Source organism: Xiphophorus hellerii, chromosome 16 (assembly GCF_003331165.1).
Source record: "Xiphophorus hellerii strain 12219 chromosome 16, Xiphophorus_hellerii-4.1, whole genome shotgun sequence".
Taxonomy (NCBI): Eukaryota; Metazoa; Chordata; class Actinopteri; order Cyprinodontiformes; family Poeciliidae; genus Xiphophorus; species Xiphophorus hellerii.
The window spans coordinates 18,648,481-18,668,089 of NC_045687.1; the positions used below are offsets into that span (position 1 = coordinate 18,648,481).

General features: G+C 41.2%; 1 protein-coding gene across 1 annotated transcript; it reads right to left on the reverse strand.

Annotated features, from left to right (window-relative positions):
- Window positions 1-2,775: 2,775 nt before the first annotated feature.
- pdgfbb (platelet-derived growth factor beta polypeptide b) lies at window positions 2,776-17,763 on the reverse strand. The gene is made up of 8 exons (XM_032587651.1): window positions 16,776-17,763; window positions 12,802-12,898; window positions 11,535-11,591; window positions 10,940-11,133; window positions 9,780-9,968; window positions 5,765-6,578; window positions 5,472-5,634; window positions 2,776-4,560 (listed from the first exon to the last, which is right to left on the reverse strand). The coding sequence occupies exons 1-7, from the start codon at window positions 16,842-16,844 to the stop codon at window positions 5,489-5,491; spliced, it is 1,566 nt and encodes a 521-aa protein (XP_032443542.1). The 5' UTR covers window positions 16,845-17,763; the 3' UTR covers window positions 2,776-4,560; window positions 5,472-5,488.
- Between the last annotated feature and the right edge of the window lie 1,846 nt (window positions 17,764-19,609).

The following is a 19,609-nucleotide window of genomic DNA, read 5'->3' on the forward strand; positions in this document are numbered from 1 at the left end:
CTCTATTTAAAATACGTCTGTTGTCCATAGTTCTAGTAACTGGGATATAATTTAATTAATCTGGAAGATATTTTCACCTCTCCTCTGAAAGATTTACCAAAACGTTTAGTCTACATAGTCGTTTTAGTAACGTTTGGCTCACTGACTCTTCATCCGATCCAACGGCTTGGGTTGGGATGTAACGGTGGCATACCTCAGGGATTAGTTCTGGTTTTGCTCTTTTTTCCATTGCTCCCCTTTCTCCCCCTCCCTTCATTTTCCAATTTATTCAGAACATTGGAGTATATCAGGTAATTTTTCAGTTGTTTCCAGTTGTTTATCTTCCAGCATTTTGTCTACACTGTAAACAATAAAGGTAGTAATGTGTTGGCAGAGAGGATATAAAGGATTTGTGAACATTGTCAAAAAACTGACAAACCATCAACCAAGATTCCCAAATGAGTAACAAATAATGTAATCCAACATTATTTAAAGTAATGCATGAGTGTGATAAACATTTGCGCTACTGTCATCGTGTCATTCCATTGGCTGTTTGACGTCAAGGTACCAGTGTTGCTGAGACCCAGCAAGGCGTATTGTCATTTGAGGTCAATCGTAGATGACCCGTCCCGTGTCTTTTGTCATGGCCTCTGTTTCCTCAGAGGCTCTCTCACCGCTGCAGAGGGTGATCCCTGTTTGTGTTTGTCGCAGTCAAGCACGTCTCCACGCCGTCTTTGTTTGAAGTCATCAGTAGGCGGGGAGCCACACGGACACACATGGAAACACAGGCATCCCACCTCGATGCTAAATTCAGAGATAGCCTGGTGTTTAGAAGTATCATGCGCGTGTGAGTTTTACAGTAGCACAGCCGGTTGAGTACCTTAATGGCGTAGAGAAACATTGGTAAGAAGAGTATCAGAATACAGAGCAGATACCATTGGAGTTGAGCATCGGGGTTTTCAAGTCAATCCTCGTATGATTGCATTTGGACAGATGTATGACTTCTTGGCATGATGGTCCACGTGCATAGCTGTGTAGCTCACTGCTGACTGGGGAGCTTTTCAAGCCAAAAGAGTCAAGTAGGTAACTGTGACACACAAACTACAAGGAGAGTGTTTGCCAAAGTTCACCTTCAGTTCCTAAGTCTCAACTTTTTCTCTCTCTCTCGCTCTCTTTCTCTCTTTTTCTTCACACTAAGCAAAAATCATTGAACCCACTTGCCTACTCAGTTCAAGTAGGCGAGGTCAGCGTGAGTGCATTACTCAATGCGATGCTTCTGGATACAAGATGTGTTTGCAAATAGATAAATAATGCAGTTTAAATATTGAAGCTCCAAGCAAGTGGCTGTGTGAACTACAGGTTTACAGAGCATATATCACTAGCTTTCAGAACCAGAAAACCTGAAAATGTTCATCACTATACAACACAGTTGTAACACGATTTTCTAAGACGAAAAGAGGCCTCTGAATAAAGCCCACTAAAACTGGATGGTACTACCTTCAGACATTCATATTCAATTGATTAGGATATGTGTTCCAGTGAGATTAAAAGTACCTTTTGAAAGTAACATTGAAATAAATAAATTTTTCATGAAGCCTAAGTTTCTAGGGTGAGTAGAAAATCATCGTAATGAACAGAAGTAAAGGTTTGAAGGCATCAGTTCCTGTAATTTATCTATATAAATATGGTAATCACAGAACAAACTGCTCTCTTGACAAAAAGGTCATTTTTCAGTGAGTATGTTGAATTTATCAATTTTCTTATTGTAAAGTTACTGGCTAAGACACAGCGCCCTTGAACAATACATCCTTTTGATTCTGTGTGCGTTGAAAATCTTTTTTGACACCCACACATGGTTTTCTGTCAAGAGCCTTTTTCTCCTAATGATATCCCTGAATGATTATGTATGGTAAATAGCTTCAGCTCTGGCAGTTTTTTTCTTCTGTGTCTGAGCCAAATGAAGGCGAGCGTGTGTTGGACAGTATCTCCAGTTAGTCAGCATCCAAATATCTACTCCATTCAACATATGTGTGTACAGTAAATCAATATGTTGAGAGAACGGCAAACTAATAGTTTGGAGTGAAAACCTTATGAGTAAAACCGGGGGAAAAAAATTGCACCTAAGACAGAACAGCCGTTTCTGGTGGGAATGTTTTTAGGTAGAACCTGAAATTACAACCTCTAAACACTGCATGAAATTTAATTTGCTTAGTTCTCGTCGCAAGTGACCATTTTCTTCTGAAGTAAAATACAGGAAGGGCTAAGATCAACATGCAAACATTTAAATAATTCCAAAGCCTTAAAGCTTTCAGAGAGGTCCAAGGGAATTCTTTTAGGTATTTTTTTAACATTTGTGCCATTTTGGATCTGATTAAATTCAGTGGCGCTATGCTAAGTGTGTGCAGCAACACTATTGAATACATTGAAGTGAATCGGCTATGTGAAGCCTGTCATAATCTCTTGTCCTAACAGCAAGCACAAAGGCGCTTATGAGTGATTAGAAAGGAAAACTTAAAATATAGTGCCCAGTTTGGGATGGGGCGCCATATTGCAGAGGAAAAACTGTTGCGTTTCATGAATTTAGCTGCATTGTGACAGAATATTTAAGTATCCATGAAGTTAGCATCAAGATGTTAATATTGTTTGGTTGAGAAAATCCTGTTAAAGATAGTGCCTGCTCATATGTACTCCAGGGAACCATAACAAAACAAATCATCACCATAACATGAGAGCATGTTGACTCACTCCAATAAAATAAAAAAATGATAAAACACTAATTTTAAGAAAAACAACAAATACGATTTCCAGCTCAATTTAAATATTCTTATAATCACATGAAAATAAGCAAACATTCTCTTTTCACAATTGCATATATTAAAACAGACAGAAATAAGTAACAGTTGTAAATTGGCATAAAGAACACATAGGCCAAGATTGTCAATAATTTAAGATGTTTGTCTGACGGTGGATTACTGGACACAGCAGTATGCTTATACAAGTAATTAAAAATAATGGCAAATATTCACAAAAATAACAAAAGAATGTTTTAAAAGTAAAAATGCATGGCCTTCCTGGATTCGTCTCAAAGAAATTTAAACCAATGTGTTGCAACGTCTTACAGAAGAGCTTACGGAGAGCAGATTTATTAATTTGACAAGGTTCAATTCAGAGAGGAAGGCTGAGAAAACATATTTCTAAAACTTTCCATAGAAATACGTTTGAGATAAATAACGGAGGTACAGACGTGTGCATACAGCACCACTAATTTAGACACAGGAAACAACCATTCACACATTTTCTGCACTAAGAAATTTAACACGGCATCTGACTGGGAGGTCATGGAGAGTTTGGGCAATATTTAACAATTTCTTTCTGTTTGAAGCCACAAATCCACAGAGAGCAACCAAATCTTTTAGGAAATCTCAGTCTCAGCATATCGCCTTGGCAGTATTTCTATAGAACATTAATCCACAGTAACAGTACAGACAAATAAATAAGAAACAGCGCACAGTCCGCTCACATGTAGCATTGATTCTGCAACAGAATTTGTGTTGGCACGCAGCTACTTACAAAACTATTCACACACCCAAACTTTTTCCACACTTTGTCACATTAAGGCCACAAACTTTGACCAATTATATCCTGATTTTGTGCCAAAGACAAACGCAAAGCAGTGCACAGTAATGAAGTGGAAGGAAATGGACGTCGGTTTAGACTTTTCTTTCAAATATTTTTCTTATTTGTAAAAGAAAATTCCAATCATATTTCACTTTCAATCTCCTTCTGAATTATGCGCTACTTTGTGTTTCTCTATTATAGCAATTCAAAGAAATTACACTGAAGTTTGTGATTACAGCGTCACAAAAAAGTGGAAACTAGCCGGGTTATAAAATACGTTTGCAATGCGATTTAAATGCTGCTTTTGTTTGCTAGTTATGTGTGTGTTACTCCAGTGTTTTTGCAATGAGTGAAATATAATTAAGTACGGTTTAAAAAAAAGGAGACCATTGTTATGTTTGTGAGCTGATGACCAAAATCATAATGAAAATTCTGCCCGTTTTGCAGCCTCATTATGATTTTCTTAAAGATTACGCAATTTGTAATTTTTAGCAAAACGGTTAAATCCACTTTTGTTAGCGTTTTAACCAAATATGCTTTATTGTGGTATTCTTCCAAAGAAACCTCCCATACAGTTTTGGTTGTCGACATTCTCTTTCACAATATCTAAGCATGGATCCACAGGAATTGCACTATTTTCCACAGTTCTACAGCGATGCCTCTTCGGTCCCACACAGTCGCTGTGCTTGAGCACGTCTTTGTCTGTCTTTGGGACGTGGGACTATCAAATGTTTGGGGAGGGAAGCATTCTCCTGAGCAGGTCCGTCCTTTGTTCATATTCCCTTTTTTGCCCTCGTGGTGCATCCAGAAATCGTTACAGGTTCAGCAGACACTCGTTAGTAGTGTTACCGAGGAGATATCACAGGACAACCAGGTTACTGACAAATAAATACTTAAACCAAAGGAGTCATCCGGCTTCATCTTTGGACAATTCCCACCCTGCAACATGTTCTCCATGTGTCCCTGGAGGTAAAAACAAACAAAAAGGAAGACATGCTCAACATTTGCATTATCTTTCACAGTTCTATTTATAAGGTAAACATGGATGGGGGTCAAATTGAGGCTTTATCACAGTATTCATACAAAAATGTAACACAATATTTTTCGGTAACACTTTATTTGACGGGGTCATGACTTAACACAAGTCATGATGATGAAGGCGTCTTCATGAATGTTTACGGCTGCTGTTATTCGGTAGATAATGACACTTTTAATGCAAAGTTGACACTTTTAATGGACTTTTAATGTTTTAAAGTGTCATTGTTTACCGAACGACACATAATGACAACAGTCATTGACATTCATGAAGACTCCTTCATGTTTATAACAGGCGTTATGTCATGTCTATGACAGTGTCACTCTTATGCACACCCCATCAAATAAACCATGTTTTCTATTGAAAGTTTTTTTCATTTTGATACACAGGCTGGTTATATAAAATAGGTTTTTTGCTGATTTGCCCCTTATTGAAAAATATTAGGAGTCTAACAAGCTGATATCAGTAAGCTAATGCATCAGGTTACTGCATTTGCTTAGGTGGCAAGCCTGCAGTGAGTTACTTAACATCATTATAACTTAATAGTTACATAATCAAAGGAGTCAGTGGTTTTCCTTAGGTTTCTGCACCATGCAGTCAAGAGATATTTCCAAAAAGCTAAAAAAGCCTTTCTACAAAATCTTTGTTTCAGCTGAGCAGCATCTGCTTTGGGAAGAACTATTTTAGACAGTCTTGATCTCATTAACATGACTTTAAACAATAGGAACTGGATAGAGGGACATTTCTGTGGCACCAATGAAACCTTCATAGCAAACACAGATCTGTGCCCAGTTAGGACATACATCCATTTTTATTTTGCAGTCATCTGTGAGCTCACCTGGTTTTATTTCAGTCCTACATGAGCATCGCTCTCATTGCTGCCTTGCTGATCCGTTTGCGATTCTTCTTCATTCTTCTTCTCTGAGGGTTTGGACGAACCGGGAGCCTGGGGCCGGTCGGGGCCGGTGCTTTCTGCGTGGTAGTTGTGGATGTTGCTGTCTCTGTGAGATTGGAAATAAAATTTTAAACAACTGATTACGTTCACTGTTGTGAACGTTTAAATAATGTATAGTTTGACCTTGTTTTTTCAGTCACCTAGTAGTCTACTTTGTGTTTCTTTTATTCTTTTACCTGGTTTCGGTGTCGTTGTATGCAGATGATGATGCTTCCTATGTTGGAGATGCTGACTGTCTGTCTCCTTCTCTTTCAGCCTTTCTTCCTCCTCCTGCTTCATTTTCTGCTGTCGCAGTAATTCCTTCTCTTCGTCCAGTCTCTTGTGGAGAAGGAGAAGCTCTTTTCTCTCAGCCTCCAATTTCTCTTCCGCGATTTGCGACATCCTTTCCACGTCTGGAGTCTCATTTTCTCTCCTTCCTGCCGCCTCTCGAGGCTCTGGATTCGGCTCTTTGGTTGGTCGGACCCTGCTCCTCGCTCTGGTTTCCTCGCTAGGATCCAACATGGCTCGAGAGTTCTCAGCAACACCCTTAGAGAGTCCAGCAGTGTGGCTCTCAAAAGGTTTGGATTTGTCATCTGACCCTGGAGGACTGTGTGTTTGTGTGTGTTTGTGTCCTACTTTAGGATTCCCTTCGGTGCTGTTGAACCCATCTTCTCCCAACTTTGTCTTTGCTTCCACATCCACATTACCCGCTGGGGGTCCTGCATTGTCTTTAAAAACCTCATCATTCTTCATCCCGACATTTTCTTGTGTCTCTATTTGCTCTTCGGTCCCAAGAAGTCTGGTGAAGTTATGATCCCAGTGCGGAGGAAAGAGAACTGTCTCCTCAGACCGAGACACGTCTTCTCCTGCAAGACTGTAGCCTTCTCCTGGCTGAGGGAAGGTGTCTCCTCTGAGATCCCAGCGCTGCCCCAGGAGATGCTCCAGATGAGCCCTCTGGTTTGGTTTCAGCTCGTCCAGCTGGTGAAGTTCATCTTTGGAGTGGACCTTCACCTTAACAGCAGAATAAAGGAGTTCAGTGGCTGTTTTCTCAAGCTCACTACAAATGCACTAAGCATGGAGCTCATAAAGCAAGTAGACGGTAATAATTCAATGCTCTTATCCAACATTTGCCTATTTGCATTTGCTTATACTTTACAAATATGCATGCAACTAAAAGGCGCTAGTTGCTTAGTGGGTTTGCTAGCATTTGTGTACACAGACACAAACCAAAGTATTTACCTCCATCTGCCAGATGTTATGACACAGATGCACAGAACTAGATGTTTATATGCTCGACCAGGCTTCAACTGGCATTGCCCGAGTCAAAATGTAGCTTATTACTTTGGTCAGAATGTGGGCTTGACTGACATGATCAGTCTAGGTTATGAAAAACGCTACTGAGTGAAAAGTATTAAGTTAGTTATTTTGTAAGGCATCAGAAGAGGAATAAAACCTGTCAGAAACTTCTAGATAGTATTTTGTTTTCTCAGGAGGCATTTTGGTTGTTGGTTCAGGCAACAGATTACAGCAAAGTGTTTTAAAAGTATAGATTTTAAGTGACAATCTCCTAATTCTATAGGCATTACACATTGATTAATAATACTACCTATACTAATACTACCTATACCAGTTGCTTATTTAACTGTAAACGTTTATATTTTTGAGTGATTTTGCCATGTTTTTTTGTGTGACACACCGGTGCCAACAGATTTCCACTGTATTGCCTTGTGTATACAAAGACAATGCATTTCCGAATAAAGTTTTCTACAAATGCCAATATAAAAAGCTAAATTCAGTTGTAGGCCTGTCGCGATAAACGATAAATCGATTAATCGTACGATAAATTAAAACTATCGACGTCATTTCAATTATCGGCATTATCGTCTCTTCCGACCTTTTTCTCTTTCTGTTGATGACACCGAATGAAAAAAGGCTTAACTCCGGTGCTCTCACTGACTCCTCCCTTCCTCATTTCCTTAGTGTAAAGCCCAGTGCACACTACACGATCTTAGAGCTGTCGGCCGATTGTCGGCCCATTTTTAAAACCTGACAGATCACACATTAGCCGACAGAAATCCTAGGTATAACGGTTCGATCGGGTTCGTTCCTGCCGTGTGGTGTCCAACAATGGGCACAAAATAATGGCTACAAGTTCAGTTAACTAATTTTAAAACCAGGTATTAATCAATGCATTACTACAATCTACCTGCAATGCATGTGGCTAGTGTCAGCGTAAAGTCCTGACTGAATGAAAATCATTATAAACTATTTACGTCACGTTAACGAAGAACAGCTGAAAAGTTACCGGGTTTATCAACTGCGGTAGCAATTTCGCTCCAACTCCTCCTCTTGTCATTTCTATATTCTTTGCATGTTAAATAAACATTAATGTTGTTTCCACATATCATCTCCAATGTCCGCTGGACTTCGGGTTGCGCCGTGTCAGCTGTTTGGGATTCCCCGACATAATTTCCCCTCAGAAAGTGCAGAGGAGAATCCTCGCTTTCTGATTGGCTGCCTGTCACATTCAACAGGCTGCGTTAAGATCCCAGTGGGGAAAAACCCCTGATTTAGATCGGAGCGGCAACGACGATCTACCGTAACACACCACACAATCTTAGAAAGACCAACGTGCTAAGATTGTTGTATGGGGAAAAATAGGAGCAAAAAATCATGTAGTGTGAACTATTGCATCAGGTAGTCGATGTGCCCATCTTCTCTATTTAAATCTAATTATTACTGAAGGGCAACATAATATACAGACTTCATAATCTGCACTCTTTTGGTTGAATGCAGTATTTATTTCCACTTTGGCTTTATGTTGTTTAGTTTTTATCAAGTACATTTTCTGTTAATGGAGACTGAGAATCCATTTTGTTTTTGGTTGTTTTGTTTATTTTGTTTATCAGCTCCAGTGTTAAATATTCTTTTGAAAATAAAGTGTATCTATCTTTGGCAGGAAATCGCATGCATTATTACGTCATTTCCATTAAATCAGTGTAAAAAGGTCTTCAGACAATATTATCGCTTATCGCAATAATGTTTTGAGACAATTAATCGCTCAGCAAAATTTGCTATCGTGACAGGCCTATTCAGTTGACAACATCAACTCTTTGCTTTGAATCCCGTTTAACTGCAGAGCTGTGTAACGTTGACTGCTCCCTCACCCACACGGTGTGACAACACCTCGACTTTTTCTCATCCTTTAGTTTTAAATTGGTTACTTCTGAGTATTATAGATCATGCTGAAAAAATTGTACGTCATGTACAACTTTGTGTACATTTTATATGTGGCAAAAACAACAGAGAAAAAGCATGGCTGCAGTCTGTCTTGTAAGATAGATGTGCTCAAATTACTTTCGATTATGTTTCATTTTAAAGCGCCTGTGTCTGAAAATTGAGAAATGTTTAATGATTTTAGAGAAGTGACAAAGAGAAGCAGTTTTAAATCTATCTTAAGAAAGTACAAACTCTAGCGGTGTCATTTGGAGTTCTCTGAGAAAAATCTGAATATTAGCAAGTAAAAGATTTTGACTCTGATCATTTCCACTTTTTGCAAATTAATCCCACCCAGCTGCAGTCTCTAGCAGTAACAGCTTTCTCTACCAATAGGAGAAACAAAACCTGTCAAGAAATCCAACAAAAGGCATTTTTTTAACATTACAGTGCCACAATAAGACTAGTCTGCCTTTTAGCTACCTCTGTTCGTGTGCTCTTGCACAATGAAGCTGCCAAAGCGGAACCAGCTAGTGACAGTAGCACCGCTGGTTATAATGGGCCGCGGCTCACGTCGACCCCCCATTCGACGCCTACTCACCGGCTCAACTTTGTGACAACCTTTCTAGGCGTAAAAGTCAAACTCCACCCTCCTGCCTCTTCTTCACATGAATCACACAGAGGTGGTAGGAAGAAAACTCAGGCCTCACTGATTTGCCGTGTTTACCTGACACGTCGACTCCCAGGATAAGCGTTTGATTGGTTGATTGGGTTTGATCGTATCTGCTGGAAGCAAACCCAATCTAAGACGACCCGCCAGATTCTGAAGCAGCGAAAAGGACCTCATGCTAACACCAGATGTTGTTTGTCAATGCCCTGAGGTGTTAAGAGATTACTTAGCAGGGCAGTAAAACTGATTAATCTATTCTGTACCCTAGTTATTAAGGTTAAACCTTTTCTCCGGATGACAGAGAACACGCAGAGTAAAAGTCGTACCTGTCCTTGCGCCGGTCCCGGGCCGAGGGTCTGATTTCGATGCGGGTGGCTGTGCAGTCTGTGAGAGGATTTCTTCTTGAGCACAGCGGGGCGCGGGGCAGGCTGACATCTGCACTCCACATGATCCACGACCGACACCACAGCCTTGGCATAAGTGGGTCTTTTGTTGATGTACTCGATCTTCATGACCTGGAGAGGTTGAGAAGAAGACGGGAGTCACTGGGAGGTACTCTGAGTTTAAGAAAAAAAAAGAAACAAAAACGTTTTGTGGGGATGCTATGACATGGGTATATAAATATATGCTTTTTTGTACTCAAAAAGGAGCTGTTGCCAGGCAACAGATGAAGGTTAAATAACCTAAGCTGCAATTTTCTGTTGCTTCTCAGAGTGAACTACTTGAGAAGCGCAGAGAAATAAGATGCAGAGCAAATTTTTTAATTTATCTTATGCGTGACTAGCCTCATCAGTGATTGGTTGGCTGTAAACTAAAAATCTTATTTTTTTCCAGTCAGTGAATGCAACATGTACAAGCACTAATGGGAAAACAACACTCGTTTATGTGGAAGTTGTTACCGAAGGAAGATGACTCAAACTAAGCTAATTTCAATTTTAGTCAGGTGATCTTTAAGAAAATCTTTGTTATAGTTTTTTATATATATAATTAAACACATGTTGATACATTTTTAAATTTATGTGAAAGGTTACAAAAATGTTTTGCTATGAATTACGGTTCTTATTCTCAATTACTATCAGATAAGCTCAAAAGTTGTAATACTCCAGAGGGAGTTAAAGATGACGGTGATAGCAAGAAGGCCTTCCAACATTAACAAACATGAAGCGTCAAAAACCTGTTGAAATATGCAAAAGGCAATTATGAAACAGCTGTAACTGCTCTAATGCTAAAACATTTTTCTACTGATTATTAAAAAGGTTGCATATTTACAGCATGCCACAAATGTACGCGAATGTAACATTTTACAACAGAATGTTTCTTTCTCATCGTTTTATTATGTTTTGGGAGATACCTGTCATTTCCCATCAGAACCAAACGTCTTAAATTGAAGGGAAATAAGTGAACACTTAAGGCTGTTTGGGACAGGAATAACTTTGGGTTTAACTCTTCCTATTTGCTAATCATATGACCAAGCATGCTCATTTACCTGCAAGTATCTGGTGTGCGTGACAACAGGAACGCACTGCAGGCTCTTGGTGTTGCAGCAGCCAGAGCAGCGCTGGACTTCCACACACGGCGGCCACAGCAGAAAGTTGGCGTTGCTGCGGTCCAACATGGCTCTGGTGACCTCGACCACTTCTGTGCGAACTTTACACTGAGCCTGCTGGGCGGGCTGAGCGTCTGAGGGGACAAAACACGACACGCTAAAGCGTCAGGTTTGATGAGCCAGACAACGCCCACTTCTCTGCTCGAGAGTTTGAGTTTTTCTGTTGTTAACACACAAGGACGTGTCTTGAAAAGAAACACTGAGGAGGTTTTATTCAAAGATTAGGCCAGTTTTAGATCACCGTCTGGAAATGTTGAGTTCTGCTTCATGAGAACAATGACAAAAAGGTTAATGGGAAAAGATTTTCCCTCTGTCACAAAAACTATGAATCATCTCCCAGACGGACTGACAGAGCATTCTTTAGCCAACATAACGAGTTTCCTTATGGGAGAAACAATGCAGAAATATGTAAAAAAAATGATCACAGCAAACCTCAACAAACCCCCACCACCAAATAAAGAGAGGTTTGACTCACCGAGGCTGCGTGGAAGTCTGTGACCTCCGTTGGCTGCAGAGTTAGCTTCCTCCTCATCTGAGACAACGACACGAACATCATTTATCCCATTAGAAGAAGACAAATTAAATGCTCACTGTGCACAGAAACCAGGGGTGGAGCATCATAGCACACTACGGTTTTAAAATGTCTTGTTTTAATGTTTTTGTTGCATTTTCTTTAACCTTTACTTTACCATTTTAGTCCCATTGAGATCAAAGATCTGTTTTATGAGGAAGACCTGGCCAAGACAAAAAAAATTGAATATAAAAGTTTTTATAGTTAAAACTCCTCCTAATAAAGAAAGGGCAGAACCAAACTGAGAGTTAATGTGGTGCCGCCCCTCCCCGACCCATTACTGTGCACTGCCTGTAAGCTGGCTAAGAAGAAATAACGAAAAATGGAAAGTTTGGAAACATTTCCAGTAAAGGAAAACCTGGGAATCTTGCTAAGATCAAACTTTTTTAAAACTACAGTTAAGATGCAACAGATGTGAAACAACTGAGCAGCTGGAGCAACTAATTAACCGGCTGACATCAGCTCACTGTAGTCGTGTTTCTCTATAGAGAGCACAACAGTAGGTTTTATCATCCCGCCGTTAACGATACTGCTTTGTATCTATGACTCGACACTCCATTAATCTGTTATTTATGGAACCTCGACTACATTTAATCAACTCGAGTTAAAAATCTAAAATATTTTAAGTGAATCTACACTAATGCTGTGTGCCTAGTTAAATAAATTGACTAATTTTGACTCAATTGGGCTCAAAATGTTCACAAATATTACATAATCATAAAAAAAACCCCTAATAAATAAAATATTATAATTATTCCAGGACGTTCAGCTTTGTGAGTGTGCTCTTATTTTGAAATGTCCCCTGTCCCTTATGCTTTGATGCGGGTGATGTTTTGAAAGATCAGAGCCAGTAAAGTTGGCCGAAATATGACAGGAGAGGTGAAATGAGCATCGCCCGACTGTTCGTTTGTGTGTATTGACACGTAATGTGCCAGGGACGTGCAAAAACTTTATCAAACATATTCTTTTTGTATAAAAAATCTAAAAAATAAATCACATTAAAACGAGGGATCTCAAGAGATGTTGCTGCTCAGTTGAAGTGCATTACTGGATTTGGATGCCAGTTCACTAAAGAGCTTTTGGTTCCACTTAAATCTTAAATGTGATTTGAACTGATTCCACGTGTCTGCAAGACGGAAAAGAAAGAAAACAAAAAGCTTTGGGTCTTTACCTACGGAGTCAGTGAGCAGCAGCAGCTGGAGGTCCTCTATGGAGTTGATGGGGCTGTTTCTAACCAGCTCCACCAGGGCTGCAGGCAGAGCGTCCTCCTACCACACAAACAGAAACAAAATCAGCCCAAATAACAAACACAAAACCAGAAAAGCAGACATAATGTGTTCAGAAGCTCGCATGAGCATAAAAAGTAAAAAAACAATTCAGCAGGCGATGGGGGAAAAAAACCCGCAGCAACATCTACGATTGTCTTTAAAAGCCTCTAACCAAATATTTCCAGAGTATCACACCAGAAACCACTGAACGGCTCTACTTTGTGATTCTAGAGATTTGACTGTGGGTTTAACCCCCCCTCTTACCCTCCTGGGTCATTAATGGGCAAGAGACAGCCTGCGAGGGAGGGGGGGAATTAACCAAAGCAGACACACAATGGTCACTAAGAGCAGGGTGAATGACTATTGGCGTTGTGTCCTCTCATCTGCTAACATTTAGGGGTCAAAGGAGCAGGCGAGGAGTCAGGAAGTGGGGGAAGGAGTGATACAGAGAGAGGATGAGAGAAGGGAGGTGCATCTGGATAAAAAAAAAAAGAAGAAGAAGAGGGCGGATAATAGATGAGTAAGAGAGAGGCTGAAATGGACGAGAATCAGACGAGAGTCGAGAACCTTAACTTTGGTTTAAATGGGGTTTGGAGAGCTGAAGCTCATTTTAAACAAGCTGCGCCGCAAACTGCGATGAAAGCTTTAATGAGTGCAGTGTAACAGACTGCGTTTCATTCAGGACATAATAAACCCCAGCAGCTCGCAGCCATCCATGCATGAACATGTACTCTGCCCACACCGTTCTCCCATCGACATCCACCCTCCGCCTGCCTCGATTATTGGTCGACTTCCCGGGCAGGCGGCGTTGGAAATGCCCGCTGTGTTCCACTCGCATCCCTTTCCACCGGCTCCACCGATGCCCCTGAGGACTCACCGCGATTATTTCCCCCTCTCTGCCGACGGAGCGCGCCAGGCGGCTCGGCTAATTGAGTCTGACGGTAATTACGGGGTGTGTTGCCTTTTGTTCGCCGCGGTGCCTGCTGTCGCTGCAATTTGTGTCCAAGCAGGAAATATTAAATAAACACCTTCGGCTCTGGTGAACAAACAGATGCGGAGAGGGCCGCCACAAATTGTAAACACGCACTAATTGTGGTGAGTGTGCAAATGGGGACGAATAGGACAGCAGATGTCAGTGAAACTTCTGCTTTATAAGTGGTTTTTATGCGATGTTTGCACACCAAACCCTACAAGTTCAGTCCCTCCATCCTCACTGTGGTTTACAGAAGTCTTTAAACTTTCTCTAAGGTTGAAGGGGATTTTATTTGGTGAGGCAATATTGTAAAATAGAATGTAATTGAGGAGGGATATAGGCATTTTTTAATTAATAATTGTATGAAAAAGATGTTTAGGATTTGCCCAGCACCCCAGTAGTCAACTCTTTGTAACGCAACCTTTCACTACACTTACCACTGTACATTTTTTCTGCGTCTGTCTCTACAAGATAACCTAACCCGAATATTCTTAACTATATTCTCAATTGGACTTAGGTTTGGACTTTGACTGGGCCATTCTTGCACATAAACATGTTTGGATCCAACCCAGAAATGACCAACTCCGCTCCTCTAAAGCCGCTGTCAGTTTTCTGCATTTGCTCGAGTTCTGCAGAGGCCTTCATTAGATTCAGGCAACATCTACAGATCCAATAAATTGTCTATAAATCTACAAAATATCTAACAAAAATATACGTCCGGGTCCATTTTTGAACCAGGGCAAAATGTGAAAATATATTTCCAAAAGAAACCTTCAGATTAACCCACGTCTAATAAACGGTTTCTGTCAATCACATGGCATTCTTCTAAATTGTCCTCCCTTCCCACAAGATAAACTATATTCTGCTGCAGATCTGCAGCCGTCTAAGTTAAAAAAAAAAACACCAATTTTGTCATAAACCAGTCGTTATCGCCTGAAGCGCCATCCCATCTCCCTGCAGACGCCCTGAGGAGTCCCAGGTACAGGCAGCGGCTGCAGCTCCGGAGGAGGAGGAGGGAGAACATCTAATTGCAGATAATTATGGGGGTCGAATTTGCTGGCGGCAGCCACAGCACATGTGGGAGGTTTCACATGCAGGCCCAGAGAGCGTGCCAACACGTGCGCGACAGAGCAGCTCAATCCACCCCGCTGTCACAGTTCAGTTTACCTCTCAGCTCGGGAAACAAACCGGATGCCTGGCGCAAGAACGTTTTTGAATATTTCAAACTTTTACCCAGAACACATAACGACAGTTCGCAAACTTTCTCTTTGACCTACAGAGCAGCACAGCGGCGTTCCGTGTCCCCGCTGCGAGAATCCTTGATCTTTTTCAATTTAGACCCGGGGAATTCCTGGCTGTGCTCCTCAAAGCTGTAGCAACTTTCCCCCATAAAGCACTGTCAGATTTGAAATTTCCTTTCTGTGTGATGCCAGCCTAACGGCAGAAAATGAGAAGACGGCTTGGTGACGGGAAGCTGAAGTCGTCCCTCACAGATCAAACATCTACCTTTTTGTGAGGGTCTATTTACATTCAGAGTATGAATGCGTCTTTTTTTTTTACACCAGGATAACAGAGTGCGTAGCGCCACCTCCCTTGACCGACTAGGTTGATTTGTACTTCAACCCAGTTTAGATTTGGAGGTCAGTGGCACAGGCTGGTCGTTGTGGAGAGGACTCGCCTCGTTCAGATGAAATCTGCAAGCGGAAGCAGAACAGCTGATAAAATGCAACCCCTTATCAGCAGAGAAATTTTTGCCTGTTTTTCCTTTTTATTTCTGGTCAAGCCTCACTTGACCTACATAGGACCCCTGGTGTGGTTTGGGTTTCCTGTTTGAACAGAGCTGATGGTCAGATTTCACCCATCTCTCTCTCTCTCTCTCTCTCTCTGTCTCTCTGATTGTTTTGGGGAGAAAACTTCATCTACAGATTAGTGCTGCAATGAAGCCAATCTTAAGATTTACATTCAATCAGTTTTAATGCAGTTTGACAAGGAAAACAAAAATAAAAATCTTGTCTTTTGAGCTGCACATGTGTGCTGTCTTGCCTTTGTGTGTGTCTTTTGTTTCCCTGTGTTTTCCCCCTGCGTGTGACGGCTCTGGTGGCAAACTTGCTCTACAAACTGGTTACAGTCACATATTCTTCCTGTTGCACAGCTGACTACTGAATTAATGGGACGGACGATTGCGTGTGTTCTCCCAACACCTGTGTGGTCTTGTTCCTGGTACTCCAGCTTCCCCATATCATCCAAAAACATGCATATTACTTTAATTGCGCTCTCTTTATCTCTCTCTCTCTCAAGTGTGTATGGGTATAATTATTTATGCTCTGTGGTGCACTACCTATTCACACCCCTCCAATCATTCAAGAAAAAACTGGACTCCCAAATTGTAACCCAGGAGTTTGTTAGAGACCATGAACGCCTCACGTCCAACCACGTGGAGACAACAGCTTCCAATCAGCGTCCATCCCAAATTTCTCCCACATTTCTTGGTCCATCATCCAAAGTTGTGTGCGTGTTTTGGGTCTATCTAATGAGGAAAGTGAGCGGAGTTCTCTGTAACAACAAGCCACCTCACATGGAAACCTTTTATTATAAGAGTATGTTGAAGCAGGTGCACTTATTCTAAATATCCTTTCTATATAAACATAATACAACTAAAAAAAAAAAAAGGTAGGACATAAAAAGTTTAACCCATTTCAAGGTTGTTGCGGTGACAAATATTAATATTGGGCAAACATATATGATCGTATATCTCAATAATGCGACCCATTATAAAAGTTTAGGCTAAGTTTTCTGCCTCTTTTCTAACGTGGTGCGGCATTTTTAACAGGTGTCAGTAAACTTTTACTGGTGATTTTTATTTCCCCCTCCTCATTTTTATTTTTATTTTTTATTTTTACTTACCTCGGCCACGCCAAACCGCGCACACGCCGCCAGCCACGCGAGCAGCAGCAGCTGGACCCACGAGCTCATCTTGCTGCCCAGCCTCGAGCCTCTCCAACGGACCGGGCATTTATGGAGGCGCGAGCGAGCCTCTCTCCTCAGCTCGGCGCGCGGAGAGGAGGAGGAGGAGGAGGACGAGGAGGAGGAGGAGGAGGATGAAGAGGACAGCGGCTCGGCTCGCGGAGCTGCGCGCGCCCGTGAGCTCCGTCCCGTTGCGTGCAGAGTCCGCGGATGAAGAAGAGCGAGAAGGCGCCGCAGCCTCTTCTTCTTTTCTCCTCTTTAAAAAGTAAATCCGCAGCGATAATAAAGCTCCGGCTTTCTTTTCTTCTTGTCGGTGTTGTCTTTTTTAACCCAATATGTTCCTCTTAGCCTCGGTTGTAAAGTCACCAAGAATTCACCTTGCTCCGTGTTGATTCATGGAAGACAGAGAGTTCATAATTCAATTAAAAAAACAAAACAAAACTCAGGAACATTCCTGTGGCCAAAGGTCCAAACTTCACGAAGACATACGGATGAACAGCAACACAGAGTATGAAATGTTCTGTTTTTTAAGTATCCCTTTGTCAACATGGCATTTTAGAAATAGTCTAAAGACACAAAAAAATTAAAAATCAACCTAAAGTCCATCCTCCATTAACCGTGATGCGTCTCAAAAATCCAGCTTTCCTGCTGAAATTTACTGCGGCAGCTCAGAGTGGTAGTTTGCGCTCTTCTTCTTCTTCTTCTTCTCCTTCTCCTTCCAAGGAGTCTTATCAGGGAGCAAAGTGCTGTGTGGCTTCTGCCCTGGACCAGCCTGATTACGCGGCGGTGGTGCTGTTGCTGCTGTGAGGAAGGGCTGGTTCCCAGCAGACCCTAATGCTCGGCTTTTTCCTCTCTCTCCCGCCCCCTGCCTGAAGTAAAGGCCATAATCCGCCTGCAAACCAGCGACATCGTGGTTGACGCGCAGCAGTCGCCCTCAATCTTGATTCATGCAAATATTTGTGTCGTTTTTGCTTTGTTTTAGTGTGTGTGTGAGAGAGAGAGAGAGGGCACGCGCTTGCTGTCCTGCTGACTTTAGCGCGTGCTACTTAAGATAAGAATAAATGGTAGTGTGTGTGTGTGGGTGTGTGTGTGCGTGTGTGTGTGTGTTATTTATACATTTAATGAGAAGTTAGAGATGGAAAAAGTATTTATTTGCCGAGTAATTTCCCTTTTTGAAGGGGACATATTTGACATATTCCTGCTATTTTAAAGTTGTTAGAAAGTTATATTGTTTAAGGGGGAAAAAATAACAAACCAAGTGTAAATTTGAAATCCTATAATCATATTGTTTGCTCCAAACACACTTTTGTCTCTGTGAACAAAAAGCTAGTTTTACGATCTGGCGTTAGTATCAGGGACCAAATAAAATAGAGATGAACTATGGGAATTGAAGTCTTTTTTTTATTATTTCAAGGTACAAACACCAGCAGTTCAATAATAGATTGTAGGATGTTAAAAACAGCTCTAAAAAACCAGCTTCACATGTTTATTAATAGAAAAATGGAAACTTTTGGAAAGCAAAAGGACTTTTTTCTTCTTTTCTTTTTTACACAAAATAAAATCGGACACACCTCAAAATGGGATTCTACAAAGTGTTGACTCAGGAGATTGAGTTTAATCGTTTTTGGTTGATTAGATACAATAAAATAAAAATGAAAAAAGTAAAATTTGGCAAAGGATTTCAAGCGGTAGTGCATACACACTGTGACTCTAAATTCAGCCTATTTCACAATCCCTGTTGGAAATGCTTCCTTGGAGAAGTCAGCAGGAGAGTTGCTAAGGGAAATTACCATTTTTTTAAAAATTGTTCTCTCCATTCATGTCACCTCCAGCCAACCTATCAGGACAGAGAAAGGTGTATCTAAATACCACAGGAGTTATTCTAAGAGTCCTGACCTTTGATGGTCACCCATGTTTAGGGAGCATTTCTGAACAATGCCCCGCTTCAGGTCTGCTTGACTGCACAACGAAGGCCCAAAAATAGCAAATCATCCAGACGATGTTACGTTCTTAATGTTAGGAGACAGGTGGGAAAGAGCAGGAAAAGCTTTTTTTTTAGAATTTATTTTATTTTCCTAAAAATGACTTAAAGTGTGTTTCTAACTGAAGATTCAAAAGCAGCTGCAGCCCCCGTATGATGCTAACATTATGGACTTATGTTCAGTTTAGGCTTTCCGTTTTAGAAGCCTACTATTTCTTTTGTTTTGTTTTTTTGTAGGAATTGATGACAAGCTTTCCATTTTTTTTAAATGGATGTAAAAGTTGAACTTATGTCATATGCAGCTCAAATATATTTGGCTTGATGACCCCTTTGTACAGCTTGGAGGCGATTCTGGTCCCACGGCGTGAGATTCAGAGGAAGATTCAGTCTCTCTGCTTAGTCCACACACAATCCACATACAATTATAAATACTTTGCATCTGCTTTGCAGCATAATTCTGGCTGAGCTTATGACCATTCCTCTCATCAGAAACTGCCGCACTTTGCCTCAATTGGTTGGCGTCTGCTCGAAATCAACTTCAAGCCTGACTGACATTCGCAGCTGTCCAGGAGCGGTTTTGTGGTCAGGAGAAGACAAAGTTTGCTCTATTCAGCCTCGTGGATGGAAAGATTGTTTGGCGTAGTCAAGGTGATGCCTTTGAACCAAAGAAAACTGTACCAACTGTCAAGCAGCGTCATGTCAAGTCGCTGTTTGGCAGCTGGCGGGTTTTGGGGCATCGTGCAAAGGTGAAAGAAAACTGGAGAGGGAGGGCTTCACCTCAAATCAACAGCTG